The 25,803-nt window shown below is 43.1% G+C and overlaps 1 protein-coding gene across 3 annotated transcripts in view; it reads left to right on the top strand.

Annotated features, from left to right (window-relative positions):
- Positions 1 to 19,686: 19,686 nt before the first annotated feature.
- LOC120061202 (E3 ubiquitin-protein ligase Itchy-like) overlaps positions 19,687 to 25,803 on the top strand; it is a 20,187-nt gene continuing 14,070 nt past the window's right edge. For 2 of the 3 annotated variants that reach the window (XM_039010826.1, XM_039010824.1), the window contains exons 1-3: positions 19,687 to 19,850; positions 24,455 to 24,541; positions 24,884 to 25,025. In XM_039010826.1, coding sequence (XP_038866754.1) covers positions 24,472 to 24,541; positions 24,884 to 25,025 — 212 coding nt within the window. In that variant the 5' untranslated portion in view covers positions 19,687 to 19,850; positions 24,455 to 24,471. The remainder of the gene's footprint in view (positions 19,851 to 24,454; positions 24,542 to 24,883; positions 25,026 to 25,803) is intronic. The other variant, XM_039010825.1, reaches the window with a different exon arrangement.

The following is a 25,803-nucleotide window of genomic DNA, read 5'->3' as shown; positions in this document are numbered from 1 at the left end:
CTCGGAAACCAGATTGCATAGCGGAGAAGGTACGGTGGGATTCGAAATGGTCGGTAATCTGTTTGTTAACTTGGCTTTCGAAAGACCTTAGAAAGGCAGGGTAGGATAGATATAGGTCTGTAGCAGTTGGGTCTAGAGTGTCTCCCCCTTTGAAGAGGGGGATGATCGCGGAAGCTTTCCCATCTTTGGGAATCTCAGACGATACGAAAGAGAGGTTGAACAGGCTAGTAGTAGGGGTTGCAACAATTTCGGCAGATCATTTTAAAAGAGAGGGTCCAGATTGTCTAGCACGGCTAATTTGTAGGGGTCCAGATTTTGCAGCTCTTTCGGAATATCAGCTATCTGGATTTGGGTGAAGGAGAAATGGGGGAGGCTTGGGCGAGTTGCTGTGGGGGGTGCTGGGCAGTTGACTGGCGTAGGGATAGCCAGGTGGAAAGCATGTCCAGCCGTAGAAAAATTATTCTTGAAATTCTCAATTATAGTGGATTTATCGGTGGTGACAGCGTTTCCTAGCCTCAGTGTAGTGGGCAGCTAGGAGGAGGTACTCTTATTCTCCATGGACTTTACAGTGTCCCAGAACTTTTTTGAGCTAGCATTAGCTTTCCTAACTGGCTGTGTATATTGGTTCCTAACTTCCCTGAAAAGTTGCATACCACAGGGGCTATTCGATGTTAATGCAGTACGCCACAGGATGTATGTATTCGGCGCATGCTCTCTCTTCGTAAATTCGGTCCATTTCTAATTGTAATGAAAATAACTGACCCTTTCCTTCTTCATCAAAGTCCTCCATAGAGATTAGAGAAAGAATTTCCTGTCACGCCCTCATCTGTTTCACCCGTCTTTGTGCTTGTCTCCATCCCCCTCCAGGTGTCGCCCATCTTCCCCATTATCCCCTGTGTACTTATACCTGTGTTTTCTGTTTGTCTGTTGCCAGTTCGTCTTGTTTGTCAAGCTTACCAGCGTTTTTGTGTCAGCTCCTGCTTTTCCCAGGTCTCTCTTTTTCCCGCCCTCCTGGTTCTTGACCCTTGCCTGTCCTGACCTTGAACCTGCCCACCTGACCACTCTGCCTGCCCCTGAGCCTGCCTGCCATTGTCACGCCCTGACTTTAGTTATATTTGCTTTCCTTATTATTTGGTTAGGTCAGGGTGTGACAAGGGTGGTTTGTTTAGTTTTTGTATTGTCTAGGTTTTTTGTCTTGTCTAGGGTTTTTGGTTATCTATGGGGATTTTATATTGTCTAGGGGTATGTAGGTTTATGGTGGCCTGAATGGGTTCCCAATCAGAGACAGCTGTTTTTCGTTGTCTCTGATTGGGGAGCCTATTTAGGTTGCCATTTTCCATCTTGGTTTTGTGGGTAGTTGTCCATGTTTAGTTGCCTGTGAGAACTACGTTGGCGTCACGTGTCGGTTGGTTGTTTATTGTTTTGTTGACGACATCGGTAAATAAACAAGTATGTACGCTCAAAACGCTGCGCCTTGGTCCACTCCTTTAAACGGCCGTGACAGAACTACCCACCACCAAAGGACCAAGCAGCGCGGTGTAATGGACTCCTGGACATGGGAGGTGATCCTGGACAGGAAGGGACCCTGGAGGCAGGCTGGGGAGTATCGCCGTCCACAGGAGGAACTGGAGGCAGTTAAGGCTGAGCGGCAACATTACGAGGGAACACGGCTGGCAAGGAAGCCCGAGAGGCAGCCCCCCCCCCAAAAAAATTGGAGGGGCACACGGGGAGTGTGGCAGAGTCAGGTTGGAGACCTGAACCAACCCCCCGTGCTTACCGTGGCGGGCGTCGTACTGGTCAGGCACCGTGTTATTCGGTGGAGCGCACGGTGTCTCCAGTACGCGTTCTTAGCCCGGTGCGCCCCGCATCTGCCGGGCTAGGGTGAGGATCCAGCCAGGAAGGATTGTGCCAGCCCTGCTCTCCAGACCTCCAGTGCGTCTCCTCGGGCCAGGATATTCTGCGCCGGCTCTAAGCACGGTTTCCCCAGTTCGCCAGTAGAACCCAGTGCGGCCTGTTCCAGCTCCCCGCATGTGCCGGGCTAGACTGGGCATTCAGCCTGGAAGAGTGGTGCCAAGGCTACGCACCAGATCTCCAGTGCTCCCCCACAGCCCGGTCTATCCTGTGCCTCCTCCAAGGACCAGGCCTCCAGTAGGTCTCCCCAGCCTGGTGAGTCCTGTGCCTGCGCCCTGTCCGGAGCTGCCAGAGTCGCCCTCCTGTCCGGAGCTGCCAGAGTCGCCCTCCTGTCCGGAGCTGCCAGAGTCGCCCTCCTGTCCGGAGCTGCCAGAGTCGCCCTCCTGTCCGGAGCTGCCAGAGTCGCCCTCCTGTCCGGAGCTGCCAGAGTCGCCCTCCTGTCCGGAGCTGCCAGAGTCGCCCTCCTGTCCGGAGCTGCCAGAGTCGCCCTCCTGTCCGGGGCCCGCTGCGAGGGTCCCCAGTCCGGGGTCGGCGGTGAGGGTCCCCGCTCCAGAGGTGCCACCTAAGTGGGCCAAGCCTAAGGTGGAGCGGGGTCCACGTCCCGCACCAGAGCCGCCACCGCAGAGAAATGCCCACCCAGACCCCCCCATGTAGGTTTAGGTTTGCGGCCGGGAGTCCGCACCTTTGGGGGGGGGGGGGGGTACTGTCACGCCCTGACTTTAGTTATATTTGCTTTCTTTATTATTTGGTTAGGTCAGGGTGTGACAAGGGTGGTTTGTTTAGTTTTTGTATTGTCTAGGGGATTTTATATTGTCTAGGGGTATGTAGGTTTATGGTGGCCTGAATGTGTTCCCAATCAGAGACAGCTGTTTTTCGTTGTCTCTGATTGGGGAGCCTATTTAGGTTGCCATTTTCCATCTTGGTTTTGTGGGTAGTTGTCCATGTTTAGTTGCCTGTGAGCACTACGTTGGCTTCACGTGTCGGTTGGTTGTTTATTGTTTTGTTGATGACATCGGTAAATAAACAAGTATGTACGCTCAAAACGCTGGGCCTTGGTCCACTCCTTTAAACGGCCGTGACAGCAATCCTGTACCTTTGCCCCTATCTGGATTCCCGACCTCTGCCTGACCTGAGCCTGCCTGCCGTCCTTCACCTTTGCCTCTGTTGCTGTAATAAACATTGTTACTTCGACACGGTCTGAATCTGGGTCTTACCTTATCCTGATATTTCCTTAACAAGTTAATCTTCCCTCAATTTTTAAGTAAAGCAATTTCTTTACCTCTCTTCGTGACTGTTTGTTTTATTTCCTCCTTAATTTATTTCCCATAAGACTTAAATAGTTGAGCTTTCCTCCAATTGTCTTGTATAATATCTTTGGCATCCATCTTGAAATTATCATCTTCCAACAGTCTACTATTGAGTTTCCAATAACTCCAATTCGAGTCATTCATTTCAGAGCTATTCATATTTAAAGATAAGAATATAACTTTATGATCAGTAAGAATTGATGGTTTAATGGATACCTTGACAACAGTGTTATCTAATGAATTAGAAATCAACCAGAAGTCAATTCTTCACTGTCTGGACATGTCCTTGTTACTCCAAGTGAAGTCCTTTTTATCAGGATATTTAGATCTCCAAATATCGACAAATCCAAGACCAAGACATAGATTAGTAAACTCAGGATTAATAATGCTGGATCTGTTAGGAGGGGTATATCTGTCAATCATCACATTAGATCACATTAGGAAGGACCTAAAAATTGTCAAAGACTCCAGCCACCCTAGTCATAGACTGTTCTCTCTGCTACCGCACAGCAAGTGGTACCGGAGCGTCAAGTCTAGGTCCAAAAGACTTCTTAACAGCTTCTACCCCCAAACTCCTGAACAGCTAATCAAAGGGCTACCCGACCCCTTTTTTTACGCTGCTGCTGTAACGGATCGGGGCGAGGGGACGGTCTAAAGTTATACTGTTATATTGATGCTGTTGACCCGGATCACTGGTTGCTGCGGAAAATGAGGAGATTGAAGGGGGGTGAGTGTAACGGATGTGAAATGGCTAGCTAGTTAGCGGTGGTCCGCACTAATAGCGTTTCAATCGGTTATGTCACTCGCTTTGAGACCCTGAAGTAGTGGTTCCCCTTGCTCTGCAAGGGCTGCGGCTTTTGTGGAGCGATGGGTAATGACGCTTCGTGGGTGACTGTTGTTGATGTGTGCAGAAGGTTCCTGGTTCGCGCCCGAGGTCAGGGCGAGGGGACGTACTAAAGTTATACTGTTACATTGATGCTGTTGACCCGGATCACTGGTTGCTGCGGAAAAGGAGGAGGTCGAAAGGGGGGTGAGTGTAACGGATGTGAAATGGCTAGCTAGTTAGCGGTGGTCCGCGCTAATAGCGTTTCAATCGGTTACGTCACTCTGTTTGAGACCCTGAAGTAGTGGTTCCCCTTGCTCTGCAAGGGCCGTGGCTTTTGTGGAGCGATGGGTAACGACGCTTCGTGGGTGTCAGTTGTTGATGTGTGCAGAGGGTCCCTGGTTCGCGCCTGGGTCGGGGCGAGGGGACGGTCTAAAGTTATACTGTTACACTGCTACTCTCTGTTTATTATCTATGCATAGTCACTTTAACGCTACCTACTGTACATGTACGTATTACCTCAATTACCTCGACTAACCGGTGCACCCGCACATAGACTCTGTACAGGTACCCCCTGTATATAGCCTTGCTATTGTTATTTTACTGCTGCTGTTTAATTATTTGGTACTTTATTTTCTATTTTTTTACTTAACACTTCTTTTTCTAAAAACTGCATTGTTGGTTAAGGGCTTGTAAGTAAGCATTTCACTGTAAGGTCTACACCTGTTGTATTCGGCGCATGTGACAAATACAATTTGATTTGATTTGAGATACAGAATTAAAATCTCCACCTAAGATAATTTGATATCCTGAAATACACCTTAAACTATATTAATCTATTCTTCAAATTCTTAAAATAATATCACATTGTTTTGTTTGTTGTTGGATGCAAAGATATTCCCCAATAAAAACATTTTGCTGTTCAAATTCACTGTTCAAATTAACAGTCTTACTACTGACCTTCCCTTTAAATGCACCTCTTAAAACTGCTACACCTGCAGAGTTGCCATATGCAGTGGGGATTTTAGCATGTAAATCTTGGTGGGGCAAAAAAAAAGTGGGACTTATGCCTGCAAAGCAACTACACTAAACAATACATTAATTTTACTATAAAGGTGACAAATAGTGCCCACAAACTGTTTGGGTCTACATAAAGCTGTCCCAACAGCAGCGTCCCAACAGCAGTCCCAACACCTTACCACTGCTACACCTGGCTACCAGCAGAGCCTTGTCTGGCAGCGAAACAGTTCATTCAGCCTCATTTACTGCCTTTTAAAAAACATAGCTGATATGGCTGACTTGCTTAAACAAATGTGGTTTCTACTGACAATTGAGGTGTACAAACTATGGCATAATGAGCGAGCCAGGACGGATGTAGTCAATATAACTATTTGTTCAGCACTTTTGAAATGTACAGTGACAAAATTCAGAACATGGGCCTTTCTTACAGTGTTCTCCCTCTACACCAAGTCAGTGCCGTAGGATAAATTAAGGGGGCATATAAGCAGACAATGAAAGCTCTTACAATATTTGTCCACACTTGAACAGGAAGGTCCTTCGTGGGCAAATTTTGTCATCAAACTTTGTCATCAAAGTCTGGCAGTCTCTGGTGCTTTCAAGACAACTGGGAACTCAAGTGGAAAAAAAGGTTGAATCATGAGGACATCAGTGATCTTCATGTCGTAGCTCTAGAAAGAGGCCCAAGTTCCGAATTTACAATACCGAGTTGGATGAAAGTTTAAAACGTATTTTCCCAGACGTAGCTTGTTTTTCCCGAGTTACCAGTTGTCTTGAACTCACTAAAGTCCGATTTTGCAGTTCCGAGTTAACAGTTGTTTTGAGCGCGGCACAAATAATGCTTAATTGACAGCATGGCCAATGTTGAATGTTTATAATTTTAAACTAGGAAAAGAGACCCTTAATCTTAGACTTGGGACCACACAGCCACTCCCCTGTATAGCAGGCTAATGATTGCTAGACACTGATTCCTTATAAACCACTCATTGTTGAATTTGCGATTTCCAACTTGTTGTGTAATGTTTATGTCCAATGGTCGATGAGCACCAATACGTTTTATCTATAATTTCTCTTCATTCTTTATCTTCATGTGATTGTCGACAGTGGATTGTCGACTCGATTCATGATGATGACTGTTATCTAAGATTTTGAAAGTATGATGTTGACATAATCAGTCCAATCAAAGCTACTGTAGATATAATGTGATTTGACACAACTTTATCTGTGGCCAATGACCTTGAGCCTTCTTGGATGGGCACTTCTAATGTAACTCTATGGCAGCATCCAAGGGGCTTGAATTTTCTAGCTCTACCCTTAGACTTGGTGGTGACGTAGTGTCCCCATGAGTGACTGAACACTGAGCCAATATTTCCTGCTGGCTTGCCCCACCACCACAGAAAGCATTGAGCTAGGCTGAAACACCTGCATTTTGGAGCTGCCTTACTCAAGAAAACAAAAAAGAGACCATGTTTGTATGCGGATTTATTAACTATCAATTGTATCGGGGTGGCTTCATGTTCAAGTCCCGTTCTACCACACCTGATTCTACTAATCAGTTTATTAGTAGAAATATGTGGTAGAACAGGGCTTGAGCAAAGGCTTGCATACCCTGTGGGTCCTTAAGAGCAGGCTGGACCAGCCCTGATTAATAAGTTCTAGTTCCTACATTTTATTATTGTAGGTTTGGCTGTTAAATGTTTTTTTTTATACATGTAAGTCACTATTTTTATAGGTATTCTAAATCACATTTCAGTGTAAAGAGTTAAGTTATTGTTAATGATTTGTGTATTTCCAGGAGCTTGCTTGGGACGTTATTTTAGTTTCTCCAACTTTGGCTTAAATGGTTTTCTGTTTTTTAACTTCCCTCTGGAAAATAGGTATTTCAAAGTAGCATCAAATAAAAACTAGCATTGATGTTATGTCTGTTTCCATGTGTCATAACTTACCTACATTTTGCATTCATCTTCATCAGCAACTCATTGAAGGAGCTCTATGCATTGATTACCAGTTTTCTATGACTTTTCCACAGATTAAGGGCCACAATAATAGCAGGAATTGTGTACAGTGCAATATGTACACTGAGCATACAAAACATTAAGGACACCTGCTCTTTCCTTGACATAGACTGACCAGGTGAATCCAGCTGAAATATATGATCCCTTATTGATGTCACTTGTTAAATCCACTTCAGTCAGTGTAGATAAAGGGGAGGGGACAGGTAAAAAAAATATATTTTTAAGCCTTTAGACAATTTTTAAGCCTTTAGACAATGGATTGTGTATGTGTGCCATTCAGAGGGTGAATGGGCAAGACAAAAAATGCAAGTGCCTTTGAACGGGGTATGGTAGTAAGTGCCAGGCGCACTGGCTTGTGTCAAGAACCGCGATGGTGCTGGGTTTTTCACGCTCAACAGTTTCCTGTGTGTATCAAGAATGGTCCACCCCTCAAAGGACATCCAGCCAACTTGACACAACTGTGGGAAGCATTGGATTTAAAACGGGCCAGCATCCCTGTGGAACTCTTTCGACACCTTGTAGAGTACATTAGGAAAGTGTTCCTAATGTTTGGTATTCTCGGTGTATGTTCAATGTAACACTGACACTACAAAAAGGCCATATCCATCGTTAGTCAGGCTTTTAAACAGACACTAGATGGGGTAGCTGTTCAAAGTGAAACGTTTTCTTGAATATGTTTCTCTTTTAACCATGTTCATTTTCTTATTTGTCTTATGTAAGCTCAGTGGTGGAAAAAGTACCCAAATTTCATACTTGAGTAAAAGTAAAGATACCTTCATAGAAAATGACTCAAGTAAAAGTGAAAGTCACCCAGTAAATTACTACTTGTGTCACACCCTGGCCTCTGTTATATTGATTTTCTTTATTAGTTTAGTTAGGTCAGGGTGTGACATGGGGGATGTTTGTGTGTTTTGTCTAGTTTAGGGTGTGTGTATTGTTTAGGGGGTTGTGTATAGTGTATGGGGTTGTGTTCAGTATAGAGGTTTAGGAAAGTCTATGGTTGCCTGGTTTGGTTCTCAATCAGAGACAGCTGTTTATTGTTGTCTCTGATTGGGAGCCATATTTAAGGCAGCCATAGGCTTTAGGTGATTGTGGGTAATTGTCTATGTCTATGTTGCATGTGTGCACGTAGTTTGTTTTAGCTTCACGGTTGTTTTGTTCGTTTTGTAGTGTTTGTTTGTCTTCATTAAAAGATGTCTTTTTTCCACGCTGCGCCTTGGTCCACTCATTCGTCTCATAACGATCGTGACAGAATTACCCACCAAAAAAGGACCAAGCAGCGTGTCAAGCAGCAGCAGGAGCTATATACACAGGATTCTTGGACTTGGGAGGAGATACTGGATGGTAAGGGACCTTGGGCACAACCGGGAGAATATCGCCTCCCTCGTGAAGAGCTGGAGGCAGCTAAAGCCGAGAGGAGGCGATATGAGGAGGCAGCACGGAAGCAAGGCTGGAAGCCCGTGAGTAAAACCCAAAAATGTCTTGGGGGGGGGGGGGGCTACAAGGGAGTGTGGCGAAGTCAGGTAGGAGACCTGCGCCAACTCCCTATGCTTACTGTGGAGTGCGAGAGTACGGGCAGACACCGTGTTATGCGGTAGAGCGCATGGTGTCTCCTGTACGTGTGCATAGCCCGGTGCGGGTTATTCCACCTCCCCGCACTGGCAGGGCTAGATTGAGTATTGAGCCAGGTGCCATGAAGCCGGCTCAACGCGTCTGGTCTCCAGTGCGTCTCCTCGGGCCGGCATACATGGCACCAGCCTTACGCATGGTGTCCCCGGTTCGCCTACACAGCCCAGTGCGGGTTATTCCACCTCCCCGCATTGGTCGGGCGACGGGGAGCATACAACCAGGTAAGGTTGGGCAGGCTCAGTGCTCAAGGGAGCCAGTACGCCTGCATGGTCCGGTATATCCGGCGCCACCTCCCCGCCCCAGCCCAGTACCACCAGTGCCAACACCACGCACCAGGCTTCCAGTGTGTCTCCAGAGCCCTGTTCCTCCTCCACGCACTCGCCCTATGGTGCGTGTCTCCAGCCCGGTACCACCAGTTCCGGCACCACGCACCAAGCCTCCTGTGCGTCTCCAGAGTCCTGTGCGTCCTGTTGCTGCTCCCCGCACTAGCCTTGAGGTGCGTGTCCCCAGCCCGGTACCACCAGTTCCGGCACCACGCACTAGGCCTAATGTGCGTCTCCAGGGTCCAGTATGCCCTGTTCCTTCTCCCCGCACTAGCCTTGAGGTGCGTGTCTCCAGTCCGGTACCACCAGTTCCGGCACCACGCACCAGGCCTACTGTGCGCCTCAGCAGGTCAGTCGGCCGTCTGCCCAACGCCGCCTGCACTGCTCGTCTGCCCAGAGCCGTCTGAGCCGCCTGCCTGTCCAGCGCCGTCTGAGCCATCCGTCTGCCCAGCGCCGTCTGAGCCATCCGTCTGCCCAGCGCCGTCTGAGCCATCCGTCTGCCCAGCGCCATCTGAGCCATCCGTCTGCCCAGCGCCATCTGAGCCATCCGTCTGCCCAGCGCCATCTGAGCCATCCGTCTGCCCAGCGCCATCTGAGCCATCCATCTGCCCAGCGCCATCTGAGCCATCTGAGCCATCCGTCTGCCCAGCGCCATCTGAGCCATCCGTCTGCCCAGCGCCATCTGAGCCATCCGTCTGTCCCGAGCCATCTGAGCCATCCGTCAGCCAGGATCTGCCAGAACCGCCAACCAGCCAGGATCTGCCAGAGCCGCCAACCAGCCAGGATCTGCCAGAGCCGCCAACCAGCCAGGATCTTCCAGAGCCGCCAGCCAGCCAGGATCTTCCAGAGCCGCCAGCCAGCCAGGATCTGCCAGAGCCGCCAGCCAGCCAGGATCTGCCAGAGCCGCCAGCCAGCCAGGATCTGCCAGAGCCGCCAGCCAGCCAGGATCTGCCAGAGCCGCCAGCCAGCCATGAGCAGCCAGAGCCGCCAGCCAGCCATGAGCAGCCAGAGCCGCCAGCCAGCCATGAGCAGCCAGAGCCGCCAGCCAGCCATGAGCAGCCAGAGTTGCCAGCCAGCCATGAGCAGCCAGCCAGCCATGAGCAGCCAGAGTCGCCAGCCAGCCATGATCCGCCAGAGCCGGTAGTGACTATGGTGGAGGGGGGTCCACGTCCCGCACCCGAGCCGCCGCCATAGGAAGGCCCACCCGGACCCTCCCCTTCTGTGTCAGGTTTTGCGGCCGGAGTCCGCACCTTTGGGGGGGGGTACTGTCACACCCTGGCCTCTGTTATATTGATTTTCTTTATTAGTTTAGTTAGGTCAGGGTGTGACATGGGATGTTTGTGTGTTTTGTCTAGTTTAGGGTGTGTGTATTGTTTAGGGGGTTGTGTATAGTGTATGGGGTTGTGTTCAGTATAGAGGTTTAGGAAAGTCTATGGTTGCCTGGTTTGGTTCTCAATCAGAAACAGCTGTTTATTGTTGTCTCTGATTGGGAGCCATATTTAAGGCAGCCATAGGCTTTAGGTGATTGTGGGTAATTGTCTATGTCTATGTTGCATGTGTGTACGTAGTTTGTTTTAGCTTCACGTTGTTTTGTTCGTTTTGTAGTGTTTGTTTGTCTTCATTAAAAGAATATGTCTTTTTTCCACGCTGCGCCTTGGTCCACTCATTCGTCTCATAACGATCGTGACAACTGGAGTAAAAGTCTAAAAGTATTTGGTTTTAAATATACTTAAGTATCAAAAGTAATTGTTCAAATATACTCATTTGAAATTCCCTATATCAAGTAAAAAGATCCACAATTTTCTTGTTTTTTAATTTACAGATAGCCAGGGGCACACTCCAACACTCAGACATAATTTACAAACAAAGCATTTGTGTTTAGTCAGTCCACCAGATCAGAGGCAGTAGGGATGACCAGGGATTTTCTCTTGAACGTGCAAGAATTATTATTATTTTCTTCATGAATGTAGTGAAGTAAAAGGAAAAGTTGTCAAAAACACAAATAGTAAAGTACAGATACCCCCAAAAATGACTTAAGTAGTACTTTAATGTATTTTCATTTAAGTACTTTACACCACTGTAAGCTGCACTGCATTTCAGTTTTATTGCAAACTGCCAAAGTGTTACATTATGGCACATGTATTTGTATAAAACTGAGCTATCTAAAATGCAAATATCTGGATGTAAGCTGATTTCCAACTCTTAAAGGACAACAATAATAGCAATGAATACCTTGGGGGTGTAAACTCTTGTGGATTTGGAAACTACGGGTGCTCCTGAGTAGAATGGACCCCCTTTAACTGCAACATAATATACAGAAAATTGTATATAGTGCAATATGCATGTCCGATATGAAATATGGCCGCAAAATGAGCAGCGACACTGGGTGTTAACTCTGTGGATTTGGAAAGCTGAAGTGCTCCTGAGTAGAATGGACCCCCTTTTACAGCAACACAACGTGCAGGAAAGTATGCAGTGCAATATGTATGTCCAATATGAAAACCGATTGGATTTAATCTCATGGGCCACACTATAAGGTCCGCCAAATGAGCAGTGACGCTCCTCTGGGCGTAAACTCTGTGGATATGTAAACAAGAAGTGCTCCTGAGTCCTGATAGAATGGACTCCCCTTTAACTGTGAGACAATGTACAGATAATTTTGTACGGTGCAATATGTATGTCCAATATGAAAAAAATATTGGATTGAAGTTGATGGGCCACCCTATAAGGGCCGTCAAATGTGCAGAGATGCTCCTCTGGGTGTAAACTCTGTGGATTTTGAACTAGAAGTGCTCCTGAGTAGAATGGACACCACTTTTACGGTGACACAATGTACAGGAAATTGTGTATTATGGTGCAGTATGTCCATATGAAAAACGTACTGAACATTGTGCAATACAAATGGGATAATTAACGGGATAATTGGGATGGGATATGGGATAATTATTCAAGTGTTTTCTAAAGTTGATCATTATAATTTTATTAATAGTGTTATTACTATTATTATTAATTGTAGCATCATAAATAATACTTTGTTATTTGTATTACTGTTGTTACCATGATAACTATCTAGTAATCATTACTTTTAATGCTGTCAACAATAATGTCTACGCTATAATAATATTTGTGCTATAACTGCTTTTCACTTTACTTTATTCCTTTCTTCATATTGGTGGCCTTATTTGTCGTCGGTCCAAATGATTAGCCAAGCAAGGGAAGTTTGCAACATAAGCCCTTCAGCCCCCGTTTTTAATGGAGTTAGCGAGGGTACAATTATGTTCACCTCGGGGCCTGAAATGCCCCATAATTCAATTTGCGATGATTGTTCATCCACTAAAACAAGTCCGGCAAAATGTAAAGTCAACATACAAGTGTAAGTAAACACGAATGTAAGTAAGTTAGAAATTGTTCTACTAATGCACAAACACGTCTCATAAAAGTAATGTTTTTGTTTGGTTAGCTTTTGGAAATTGTAGAAATAAAACATTTTCCTTCTTCAGAAGTAGCTAGCTAATGAGCTATTTAGCTTCCAGTAGGATGCTCTACCAAGGTTAGTATCAGGGGTAAATATTTTGATACTGGAAGCTAAATAGCTCATTATTAAATAATGATATAGTTAAATTTGAGGTTAAAGATCTGCTCTCATACTTTTGGGAAAGGCCTTGTGAAGAAAAATCTTATTGCAAGAACTGGGAGCTATTTAAATTTGAGAAGTCCATATATCTTTGAAAATATGGTAGTAATCTTGTTAAGACCAGAAGAGCTGAGGAGGAAAATGTGATCATTAAGATAACTTCCCTTTCTCAGAGGTCCCCAGCCGGCCTTTCGGGGGAGGAGAAGATGGAACTGATTGAGTTACAAAATAAACTGGATAACATATATAGATTAAATAAATTTGATAATTTATATGGATTAAATCAACTGGATTATATATATATATTTAGTGGTGTACAGCAGGTCAGCCACCAGGGGAAGACTCGTCGAGGCCTGGTAACAGATGGAGTATACATAACGAGACGGTGGCTCCATCTGCTGGACGTGCCAGGTCTCGACGGGCTCGCCAGAAAGGACTAATTGGGGCTGATTGGGAGCTGGTGAGTAATCAAGGGCGGATTGCTCATCAGCTGTGCGAGGCCCATAAAGCTGCCAAAAGGGCAGCACACAAGGAGGACTAGGGGAAGTGAAGTGACTTCCAGGTGGTTGGATACGGTTACCCGAGCTAAGATGAGGGGGTTGAGTTTGTGTGCCATACAGGAAGAACCGGAGCCCAGGAGAAGGTATCCCGGAGAGGGTCTCATGGGGAGACCTGTTCTTTTTTATTTATTATTTAATAAACACCCTTGAAACCCGAGCTAATCATACTCTGTCTGTGTCTGATCTATGTAAACGTCTTGACCAAACCCCCTGGTCTGCCACAATATATATACAGTTGAAGTCGGAAGTGGACATACACTTAGGTTGGAGTCATTAAAACTAGTTTTTCAACCACTCCACACATTTCTTGTTAACAAACTATAGTTTTGGCAAGTCGGTTAGGACATCTACTTTGCATGATACAAGTACTTCTTCCAACAATTGTTTACAGACAGATCATTTCACTTATAATTCACTGTATCACAATTCCAGTGGGTCAGAAGTTTACATACACTAAGTTGACTGTGCCTTTAAACAGCTTGGAAAATTCCAGAAAATGTCAGGGCTTTAGAAGCTTCTGATAGGCTAATTGACATCATTTGAGTCAATTGGAGGTGTACCTGTGGATGTATTTCAAGGCCTACCTTCAAACTCAGTGCCTCTTAGCATGACATCATGGGGAAATCAGCCAAGACCTCAGAAAAAAAATTGTAGACCTCCACAAGTCTGATTCATCCTTGGGAGCAATTTCCAAACGCCCTAAGGTACAACGTTCATCTGTACAAACAATAGTACCAAGTATAAACACCATGGGACCACGCAGCCGTCACACCGCTGAGGAAGGAGACGTGTTCTGTCTCCTAGAGATGAACGTACTTTGGTGCGAAAAGTGCAAATCAATCCCAGAACAACAGCAAAGGACCTTGTGAAGATGCTGGAGGAAATGAGTACAAAAGTATCTATATCCACAGTAAAACGAGTCCTATATCGACATAACCTGAAAGGCCGCTCAGCAAGGAAGAAGCAACTGATCCAAAACCGCCATAAAAAAGCCAGACTACGGTTTGCAATTGCACATGGGGACAATGATCGTACTTTTTGGAGAGATGTCCTCTGGTCTGATGAAACAAAAATAGAACTGTTTGGCCATAATGACCATCGTTATGTTTGGAGGAAAAAGGGGGAGGCTTGCAAGCCGAAGAACACCATCCCAACCGTGAAGCACGGGGTGGCAACATCATGTTGTGGGGATCCTTTTCTGCAGGAGGGACTAGTGCACTTCACAAAATAGATGGCATCATGAGGGAGGAAAATGATGTACAGTCGTGGCCAAAAGTTTTGAGAATAACACAAATATTAATTTTCACAAAGTCTTCTGCCTCAGTTTGTATGATGGCAATTTGCATATACTCCAGAATGATATGAAGAGTAATCAGATGAATTGCAATTAATTGCAAAGTCCCTCTTTGCCATGCAACTGAACTGAATCCCCCAAAAACATTTCCACTGCATTTCAGCCCTGCCACAAAAGGACCAGCTGACATCATCTCAGTGATTCTCTCGTTAACACAGGTGTGAGTGTTGACGAGGACAAGGCTGGAGATCACTCTGTCATGCTGATTTAATTCGAATAACAGACTGGAAGCTTCAAAAGGAGGGTGGTGCTTGGAATCATTGTTTTTCCTCTGTCAATCATGGTTACCTGCAAGGAAACACGTGCCGTCATCATTGCTTTGCACAAAAAGGGCTTCACAGGCAAGGATATTGCTGCCAGTAAGATTGCACCTAAATCAACCATTTATCGGATCATCAAGAACTTCCAAGGAGAACGGTTCAATTGTTGTGAAGAAGGCTTCAGGGCGCCCAAGAAAGTCCAGCAGGCGTCAGGACCGTCTCCTAAAGTTGATTCAGCTGCAGGATCAGGGCACCACCAGTACAGAGCTAGCTTAGGAATGGCAGCAGGCAGGTGTGAGTGCATCTGCACACACAGTGAGGCGAAGACTTTTGGAGGATGGCCTGGTGTCAAGAAGGGCAGCAAAGAAGCCACTTCTCTCCAGGAAAAACATCAGGGACAGACTGATATTCTGCAAAAGGTACAGGGATTGGACTGCTGAGGACTGGGGTAAAGTCATTTTCTCTGATGAATCCCCTTTCCTATTGTTTGGGGAATCCGGAAAAAAGCTTGTCCGGAGAAGACAAGGTGAGCGCTACCATCAGTCCTGTGTCATGCCAACAGTAAAGCATCCTGAGACCATTCATGTGTGGGGTTGCTTCTCAGCCAAGGGAGTGGGCTCACTCACAGTTTTGCCTAAGAACACAGCCATGAATAAAGAATGGTACCAACACATCCTCCGAGAGCAACTTCTCCCAACCATCCAGGAACAGTTTGGTGACGAACAATCTCTTTTCCAGCAGGATGGAGCACCTTGCCATAAGGCAAAAGTGATAACTATGTGGCTCTGGGGAACAGAACATTGATATTTTGGGTCCATGGCCAGGAAATTCCCCAGACCTTAATACCATTGAGAACTTGTGGTCAATCCTCAAGAGGCGGGTGGACAAACAAAACCCCACAAATTCTGACAAACTCCAAGCATTGATTATGCAAGAATGGGCTGCCATCAGTCAGGATGTGGCTCAGAAGTTAATTGACAGCATGCCAGGGCGGATTGCAGATGTCTTGAAAAAGAAGGGTCAACACTGCAAATATTGACTCTTTGCATCAACTTCATGTAATTGTCAATAAAAGCCGTTGACACTTATGAAATACTTGTAATTATACTTCAGTATTCCATAGTAACATCTGACAAAAATCTAAAGACACTGAAGCAGCAAACTTTGTGAAAATTTATATTTGTGTCATTCTCAAAACTTTTGGCCACGACTGTAGATATATTGAAGCAACATCTCAAGACATCAGTCAGGAAGTTAAAGCTTGGTTGCAAATGGGTCTTCCAAATGGACATTGACCCCAAGCATACTTCCAAAGTTGTGGCAAAATGGCTTAAGGACAACAAAGTCAAGGTATTAGAGTGGCCATCACAAAGCCCTGACCTCAATCCTATAGAAAGTTTGTGGGCAGAACTGAAAAAGTGTGTGCGAGCAAGGAGGCCTACAAACCTGACTCAGTTACACCAGCTCTTTCAGGAGGAATGGGCTAAAATTCACGCAACTTATTGTGGGAAGTTTGTGGAAGGCTACCCGAAACGTTTGACCCAAGTTAAACAATTTAAAGGCAATTCTACCCAATACTAATTGAGTGTATGTAAACTTCTGACCCACTGGGAATGTGATGAAATAAATAAAAGCGGAAATAAATCATTCTCTCTACTATTATTCTGACATTTCACATTCTTAAAATAAAGTGGTGATCCTAACTGACCTAAGACAGGGAATTTTTACTAAGATTAAATGTCAGGAATTGTGAAAAACTGAGTTTAAATGTATTTGGCTAAGGTGCATGTAAACTTCCGACTTCAACTGTATATATAGATAGATTAAAAGCAGAAGGAGCCTTTATTAGATCTATGAAAAAAAATGGCTTGAGGGAGAACAGAATTCATCCTATTTCTTTAGACTTGAGAAATTTCACTCTACAAATAACACTATCCACAAGTAAAACATTAATGGTGTTATTAGAGATGACCAAAAATGTATCGCTAAATACTGTAGCAATTTTTACAGAAAATTGGATAGTTCTACATACTCTCAGGAATCCGCAGATGTTTTTTGACTCACTGAATAATGTTCACTCTATCAGTGATACTGAATCTAAACAGTATGATGAACCCATCAAAATTGAAGAGATTATAGTCTATCAAAACATCTAAAGAACAATAAAAGGATAGCTTCATATTATTTTTTTGATTTTTCTAAAGAATTTGACACAGTAGAGCATCAGTTCCTCTTCCTCTCCCTTGAGAGACTTGGCTTTGGGGATTTTTTCTGTAAGGCTATTAAGACTCTATACAAATGGTAACAGCTCTATCAAACTGAAACATGGCACTTCACATAGATTTGAGTTAGGACAACCTTGCCTAATTCCTCTCTATCTCTCCGTATCTGTTTTATTAATCACCCAACTTCTTACAAATTATTTAAATAATAGTCCTGTACAGGGTATTTCCATAGCTGGTAAAAAAAAGATTATAAGCCAGCTTGTTGACGACACTACAATTTTTCTGAAAGACCAAATTCCCGTATTGATCAATGTGATACAATCCTTTTCCAAAGCATCTGGTCTATATTTTAACATTAATAAATGTGAACTAATGTCTGTCAAAGATTGTGTGACACCTTCATATTATGGTATTTCAGTGAAATAAGAACTTACATATTTATGCATAACCATTACTAAGGAGCAGAAGTCTAGAGGCTTACTAAATTTTAACCCTCTTATTAAAAAACCCCAGAAGAAGCTAAATCAATGGCTACAGAGGGACTTATCTTTAAAAGGAAGAGTCCTAATAACCAAGGCTGAAGGTATCTCTAGGCTAACATATGGCGCTCTATCTTTATATCTTGACGGTAAAATAAGCAAGGAGATAGACCAGATGCTTTTCAACTTTCTGTGGAGAAACCGTACACATTACATTAGGAAAACTGTTGCAATGAACACTTATGAGTATGGTGGTCTGAGTTTTCTGGACTTTACTACCGTCAATAATACTTTTAAGATCAATTGGATAAAACAATTCCTAAGAAGACCCACTTCTGTGTGTAATTTTATTCCTCATCATGTCTTCTCTACTTTTGGTGGCCTTAACTTCATGTTGTTTTGCAATTATAATATTGACAAAGTTCCAGTGAAACTCTCTGCTTTTCATCAGCAGGTTTTCTTGTCATGGTTCTTAATTTATAGGCATACTTTTTCTCCACACAGATATTATATATGGAATAATTGGGATATATTGTATAAAAATGCTTCTTTGTTTTTAGAATATGGGTTCCGAAATAATATCCTATTGGTGAGCCAATTTGTAAATGCAGAGTTTAAAAAAAACTTAGTTATAAGGAATTCTTATCAATTTACAAGGTCCCTGTAACACCTAAAGATTTTGCAATTGTTATAGATGCCATTCCCTCAGGTGTTGCTTTATTATTCAGGAACGTGTCAAGACTTGACCCTCAGAGCCTACCTTCTATTGACCCTGTTGACTCATCAGTAGGAAAGATTTGCTTCTCTTTTGATCCATTCAACAACAGAGCGATACGAACCTTGTTTCAGCAGGATGTTGTATCTACACCTTATGTCATGCCTTATTGGAACAGATTTATTGATAATATCTGTTGGAAAAAAGTTTGGATGTTCCCACACACATACCTACTTGTTAACAAAATTAAGTAAGTTTCCTTTAAAATTATTCATAAATATTATCCTGTCAACCACTATATGAAGAAGTTTAAGGAAAACATCAACTCAAATTGCTCCTTTTGTAATGACCACCCAGAAACAGTGTTGCATCTTTTTTTGGCATTGTATTCATGTAAGAAAACTGTGGCAAGACATCAGTAGATTTATAATTGAACACATTTATTAAGATTTTACACTATTGTGGAGAGATGTACTGCTTGGAAGCTTTATCTACAATAAAATTGTTTCAACTAATTTCTATGTAATTAATTTCATTCATCTTTTGGCCAAATTTCATATTCACAAATGTAAATTTACAAACAAAACACTACATTTTCTTACCTTACAAAAATAAATGTAACTATATTTTAAGACAATTAAATACTCTACTAACAAAAAAGCTGTTAGAATTATAAGTGTATCCCTTAAGGTCCCTTAAGGTCCTTGTGTAATGTGAAATTGTACCCCCTAGCCCAATTGTCCTTTGTATATAATGTTTATATACTTGTGTTCCCCCATGTACTTTCTTTATTGATTTGTTGTTCATTTAAAAAAAAGACCTTTTTTTTTTAGGAGATGGGAACTCCATTGGAATCTCATAAATGCCACGTTCATATACTAGTTGGTACTATGAAACTCGAACATTTCAGACTTTCTGATTTGTTTAACGCGGCACGTGGATAACTAATTACAAGCAGTAAGGAAGTCGGAGTCGGACATTTCCACATTTTCTAGTTCCGACTAACACTTGAACGTGACATAACGCCCATTGTGTTACCAATGCGTTGTCATTGGGAGGCGAGGTCCATTCTGGGTGAATATAGGACAAGGAGATCAGTCCTTCAAGAAGTGAATGGGAGTCAATTGGGCGCTAGTTGAAAAACCCAACATCAGCATGAATAACGTGAACAACATGTACAACATTACAAATGTTTTCCCAAATGTGAGATAATGAACTTGTTCTCTGTAATATCGTATAGCTTTGAAGTCGTGACATTACGTACTGTCGAGGAAAATAGGCATGTTTCTCGACTCATACCCTGACTTTAAGAAGGGATTGCCTGACGATTATCGTAGCAACCGCGTGACGCTGCATGACACCGTGAACGCGATTGGTCGACAGTCTTTCCGGGTGGAGCGTTGTACGTTTCTATTCATTTATCGCTGGTATTTATGTCCTCCTCGAATAGATATGGTTTTGGTCACGTGAGACGATTACGAAGATGGTGGAAGTTTCTTTCTTGAAGTGAAGCCGCAAAAGAACCCAAAACAGACAGGGATATTGGGGAAAGTTGCCTGTAACGTCACGTCTTGAACTTCTTCTGCCCTTGGATTCGGGTAAGCGAAAGGACCGAGGTGGAAAGTCCTCAACCACAATATTTTGCAAACTCACTCTTCCACTGGGCTAGCCAGCCATGACACGAGCTAGCTAGCTTTTTTTGCGATCAGGTGCCAGATGACATTTAACACGTAAACAACAACACCGTTTCAAAAATATTGAATACAAACTCTGCATCCCGGAGTTGAATGCAGCATATGTAAATAACATTTAGTTAGCTATCAGATTTGAGCGTTTCATGGTTGTCATTTCACTAATTTTGAGACAGAGCTAGCTACTCAGCTAGCTAAGCTAACGTTAGCCTCCTTCCTTGTCAATCAAACAGGTCGTCACTAAGCCTTTTGCCAATGTCATGCGCCTGACGATAACGTCAAATCCTAACGATGGCAAACAAATTGCAGCCATTATTTTCTGTGTTTATACTGTCCAGCCCTAATATTGTTATTGAGTAAGATGCAGTTGGGTATCTCTTGCTGTTATCTGGTCACATTTGTGTAAATAACAGCATACTCTGTCATTTCACCAGCCTGACCTTTCCACTTTGTTTTGTGAGCTGAGGGGTGGGGCTGGTTAAATGTAGTTAACCTCTCACGAATGCACTGTTGGTTAAGACAGTAGTATTTAGTTCATAGAGCATTTATAAGTTATATTCTTCAAGATTCAGAGCTCTTCCTTTTTTAATGTTGCTCTGTAACCATTCCATGTTTTTAAAAGTTAAACATGCCTGTATGTATATCAGTAGATTTTTGTCAGTTCAGTGGTGTAAGTGTAATAGCATATTTTATTCACTTTTGATTCGTTTATGGAATATCTAACACTTTCGCAAAAACACAGTCATTGACTGATGGTGCATCTTTCTTCCTTGTCTCAACTGATGAGCTCCTGACTTGTGAGTCATTTAGCTGGCTTGCAAAGCAGTCCATCACTGTGAGTAACACACAGAATCTGTGTCACAGATCCTTTCTCTGTAGGCCACAGAATCAGTACTGATAAATTATTTACTCCGGGTACAGTCAAAGTGAAAGTTTATCCAGAGCTCTTTCTCTCATTTGCACAGGGGAAGTAGGCGGGGGAACATACATTATGCACAGTGAAGTAACCACAAACCAGGAAAGAAGACTAGGCTATGCTTCCTGGTGCTATTTTCACCTGTTTAATATTCTCTCGTGGCATTTTCCAGAGAGCAAGCATGATTATACAGTGCATTCAGAAAGTATTCAGGCCCCTTGACTTTTTTGACATTCAATCATTTTTTCCCTCATCAATATTAGAGGTCGACCGATTAATCGGAATGGCCGATTTAATTGGGGACGATTTCAAGTTTTCATAACAATCTGCATTTTTGGACACTGATTATGGCCGATTACATTGCACTCCACGAGGCTGCGTGGCAGGCTAACTACCTGTTATGCGAGTGCAGCAAGGCGCCACGGTAAGGTGCTAGCTAGCATTAAACTTATCTTATAAAAAACAATCAATCTTAACATAATCACTAGTTAACTACACATGGTTGATGATATTACTAGTTTATCTAGCTTGTCCTGCATTGCATATAATCGATGCGGTACCTGTTAATTTATCATTGAATCACAGCCTACTTCGCCAAACGGATTATTTAAAAAGCCCATTCGCGAAAAAGCACTGTTGTTGCACCAATGTGTACCTAACCATAAACACGAATGCCTTTCTTAAAATCAATACACAAGTATATATTTTTTAAACCTGCATATTTAGTTAGTATTGCCTGCTAACATAAATTTCTTTTAACTAGGGAAATTGTGTCACTTCTCTTGCGTTCTGTGCAAGCAGAGTCAGGGTATATGCAGCAGTTTGTGCCGCCTGGCTCGTTGCGAACTGTGTGAAGACCATTTCTTCCTAACTAAGACTGTAATTAATTTGTCAGAATTGTATGTAATTATGACATAACATTGAAGGTTGTGCAATGTAACAGTAATATTTAGACTTAGGGATGCCACCTGTTAGATAAAATACAGAACGGTTCCGTATTTCACTGAAAGAATAAACGTTTTGTTTTCGAAATGATAGTTTCCGGATTTGACCATATTAATGACCTAAGGCTCGTATTTCTGTGTTATTATATTATAATTAAGTCTATGATTTGATAAGAGCAGTCTGACTGAGCGGTGGTAGGCAGCAGCTGGCTCGTAAGCATTCATTGAAACAGCACTTTCCTGCGTTTGCCAGCAGCTCTTCGCTGTGTTTCAAGCATTGCGCTGTTTATGACTTCAAGCCTATGAACTCCTGAGATTAGGCTGGCACAACTAAAGTACCTAATAGAACATCCAACAGTCAAAGGTATATGAAATACAAATGGTATAGAGAGAAATAGTCCTATAATAACTACAACCTAAAACTTCTTACCTGGGAATATTGAAGACTAAGGTTAAAAGGAACCCCCAGCTTTAAATGTTCTGAGCAAGGAACTTAAACGTTAGCTTTTTTACATGGCACATATTGCACTTTTACTTTCTTCTCCAACACTGTTTTTGCATTATTTAAACCAAATTGAACATGTTTCATTATTTGAGACTAAATTAATTTTTAGTTAAAATAAATGTTCATTCAGTATTGTTGTAATTGTCATTATTACAAATATATATATAAAAATCGGCCAATTAATCGGTATCGGCTTTTTTTGGTATTCCAATAATTGGTATTGGCGTTGAAAAATCATAATCGGTCGACCTCTAATCAATATACACACAATACCCTATAATGACAAAGCAAAAACAGGTTTTTAGACATTTGATAATTTTGTACTCGGTAATTTGTTGAAGCACCTTTGGCAGCGATTACAGCCTCAAGTCTTCTTGGGTATGACGCTTCAAGCTTGACACACCAGTATTTGGGGAGTTTCTCCCATTCTTTGCAGATCCTCTCAAGCTGATGGGGAGTATCGTTGTACAGCTGTTTTCAGGTTTCTCCAGAGATGTTCGATCGGGTTCAAGTCCGGGCTCTGTCTCGGCCACTCAAGAACATTTAGAGACTTGTCCTGAAGCCACTTCTGCGTTGTCTTGGCTGTGTGCATAGGGTCGTTGTCCTGTTGGAAGGTGAACCTTCGCCCCCAGTCTGAGGTCCTGAGTGCTCTGGAGCAGGTTTTCATCAAGGATCTCTCTGTACTTTGCTCTGTTCATCTTTCCCTCGATCCTGTCTAGTCTCCCAGTCCCTGGCGCTGAAAAACATCACCCCAGCATAATGCTGCTACAACCACGCTTCACCGTAGGGATGGTGCCAAGTATTTCATCAGACCAGAGAATCTTGTTTCTCATGGTCTGACAGTCCTTTAGGTGACTTTTGCCAACTCCAAGCGGGCTGTCATGTACCTTTTACTGAGGAGTGGCTTCCCTCTGGCCACTCTACCATAAAGGGCTGATTTGGTGACGTGCTGCAGAGATGGTTATCCTTCTGGAAGGTTTTCCCATTTTCACAGAGGAATTCTGGAGCTCTGTCAGTGACCATCGGGTTCTTGGTCACCTCCCTGACCAAGGCCCTTCTCCCCCGATTGCTCAGTTTTGCTAGGGGGCCAGCTCTAGGAAGAGTCTTGGTGGTTAAAAACTTCTTGCATTTAAAATTGATGGAGAACACGTTGTTCTTGGGGACCTTCAATGCTGCAGACATTTTTTGGTACCTTCCCCAGATCTGTGCCTCGACAATCCTCTCTCTGAGCTCCACCGACAACTCCTTCAACCTCATGGCTTGGTTTTTGCTCTGTCATGCACTGTCAACTGTTGGACCTTTTTATATAAACAGATGTGTGCCTTTCCAAATCATGTCCAATCAATTGAATTTACCACAGGTGGACTCCAATCAAGTTGTAGAAACATCCCAAAGATGATCAGTGGAAGAGGGATGCACCTGAGCTCAATTTCTAGTTTCATAGCAAAGGGTCTGAATACTTATGTAAATAAGTGTTTTTTATATATATATATATATACGTTTGCGAACGTTTAAAAAAATATATGTTTTCCACTTTGTCATTGTGTGTAGATTGGGGGGGGGGGCGGCATTTTAGAATAAGGCTGTAACGTAACAAAATGTGAAAAGGGGGATGTGGTCTGAATACTTGTCAAATGCACTGTAGATGTCAATAGGTGTAAGTAAACCCAGACTGCAGAGTTATTTGTTGTTAGGAATCATAGTATCAATCACACATCTAGTTACTGTTTTGTATATAAATTATTTATTCATCCATTTTTATTTTTTCTTAACTCCGCTGGATAAGTTGGACACCCAGACTATGATCTTATAGCGAGGACTAGTCGGATAATGCCTGGTACCTGCATAATCTTTTATGCTTTATAGCAATATAATTTTATTACCATTCAAAAGAGGTGAATGTGTTTTCGTCGCTGGGTGGTTATCTAATGTAATGCTGACCATGATATTTTATGTTCTTGTTCCATTACGCCTGTAAAGATTAGATAGCCCAATGTCTATAATATTGTAAAGCGTTTGTCACAATGCATTGAACAAAAAATATAATTTCTAGAAGTAAGGATGGAAAGGCTATGTATGGAATGTATGGAATGTGCTTTGGGCCATTGAATGAATGGTTTACTGAATGTGTGTTTGTTTGTTGCAGGTAGCCAGCCCTATGTCATGGCCTCCAGCGTTGCTAAACCAGGCCCTGGGAATGGCTACCCCATGAAGGCACAACTGCAAATTATGGGTTTGTTTATGATCTCTGTCATTTTCATAATACGTAGCCTATTCGTGTCATATTTTGGATTTCTTCAGAATGGAAATTAAAAGGTGACATTTGGAGAATTAGGATGCACGAATAATGTCTGATTTTATATTTCCCTTTTATTTTGGTATTGAAGTCCGTTGCATAGCCATGTTTTGTATTGTAAGGTTTTAGTCCATAGTAAATTATGTTTTTCAGGGTGTGGACTGTTTATATTGTCTACACTCATAAAAACAGAATTGACCCGAAGTACTGTCAAACTAACTCCAGACAGTCTAACTTCTAGCTCTGCCCTAATTGACAACACTTTTTACATCCCCTCAGTGCTGTCAGCAAAACTGAAAGAAAACAGGAAGAATTGGTTTGGCCCCAGTCCATATGTTGAAGTGGCCGTTGATGGACAGTCCAAAAAGACAGAGAAATGCAACAACACCCACAGTCCCAAATGGAAGCAGCCGCTCACAGTGTAAGTTGTCGTTGTGTTTTTGATGACAGTCAGTGTTGAGAACAAGGAACTTCCTCTTAATTTGAGTACAAATTCTTTACACAAGTGGCAAGTGTACAGGGTTTACTGAGGATCCACTCATGATATACAGGTAACTGCCAATATAAAGGAAACACCAACATACTGTCTTAATAGGATGTTGGGCACCACGAGCCAGAACAGCTTCAATGCGCCTCGACATAAATTCTACAGTGTCTGGAACTATTGGAGGGATGCCACACCATTCTTACACAAGAAATTCCATCATTTGGTGTTTTGTTGATGGTGGTGGAAAACGGTGTCTCGGGCACTGCTCCAGAATCTCCCATAAGTGTTCAATTGGGTTGAGATCTGGTGACTGGCATATGGTTTGCATCATTTTCATTCTCATCAAACCATTCAGTGACCACTCGTGCCCTGTGGATGTCACCTCCTGGGGACGTAGCAATGGTTGCCAAAATAATGGCATGTCCAGCATTTTTATACATGACCCTAAGCATGATGGGACGTTCATTGCTTAATTAACTCAGGAACCACACCTGTGTGGATGCACCTGCTTTCAATATACTTTGTGTTCCTCATTTACTCAAGTGTTTCCATTATTTTGGCAGTTACCTGTAGTAGTGCCAACACATCCACATAATCAATCCCTTCATTTTATTGCTTTGGACTCTTACTCTACTGGCCCTTCTTAATTTAGAGTGGGCCACTCTCCTGTTTCAGTATGTCTTGGTGTGGTGTATTCAAAGCAGTCATACTA

This window comes from Salvelinus namaycush, chromosome 16, assembly GCF_016432855.1.
Source record: "Salvelinus namaycush isolate Seneca chromosome 16, SaNama_1.0, whole genome shotgun sequence".
In the NCBI taxonomy this organism is placed as follows: domain Eukaryota; kingdom Metazoa; phylum Chordata; class Actinopteri; order Salmoniformes; family Salmonidae; genus Salvelinus; species Salvelinus namaycush.
The sequence above is the reverse complement of the archived record's forward strand: the minus strand, read 5'-3'. Positions and strand labels throughout refer to the sequence as shown.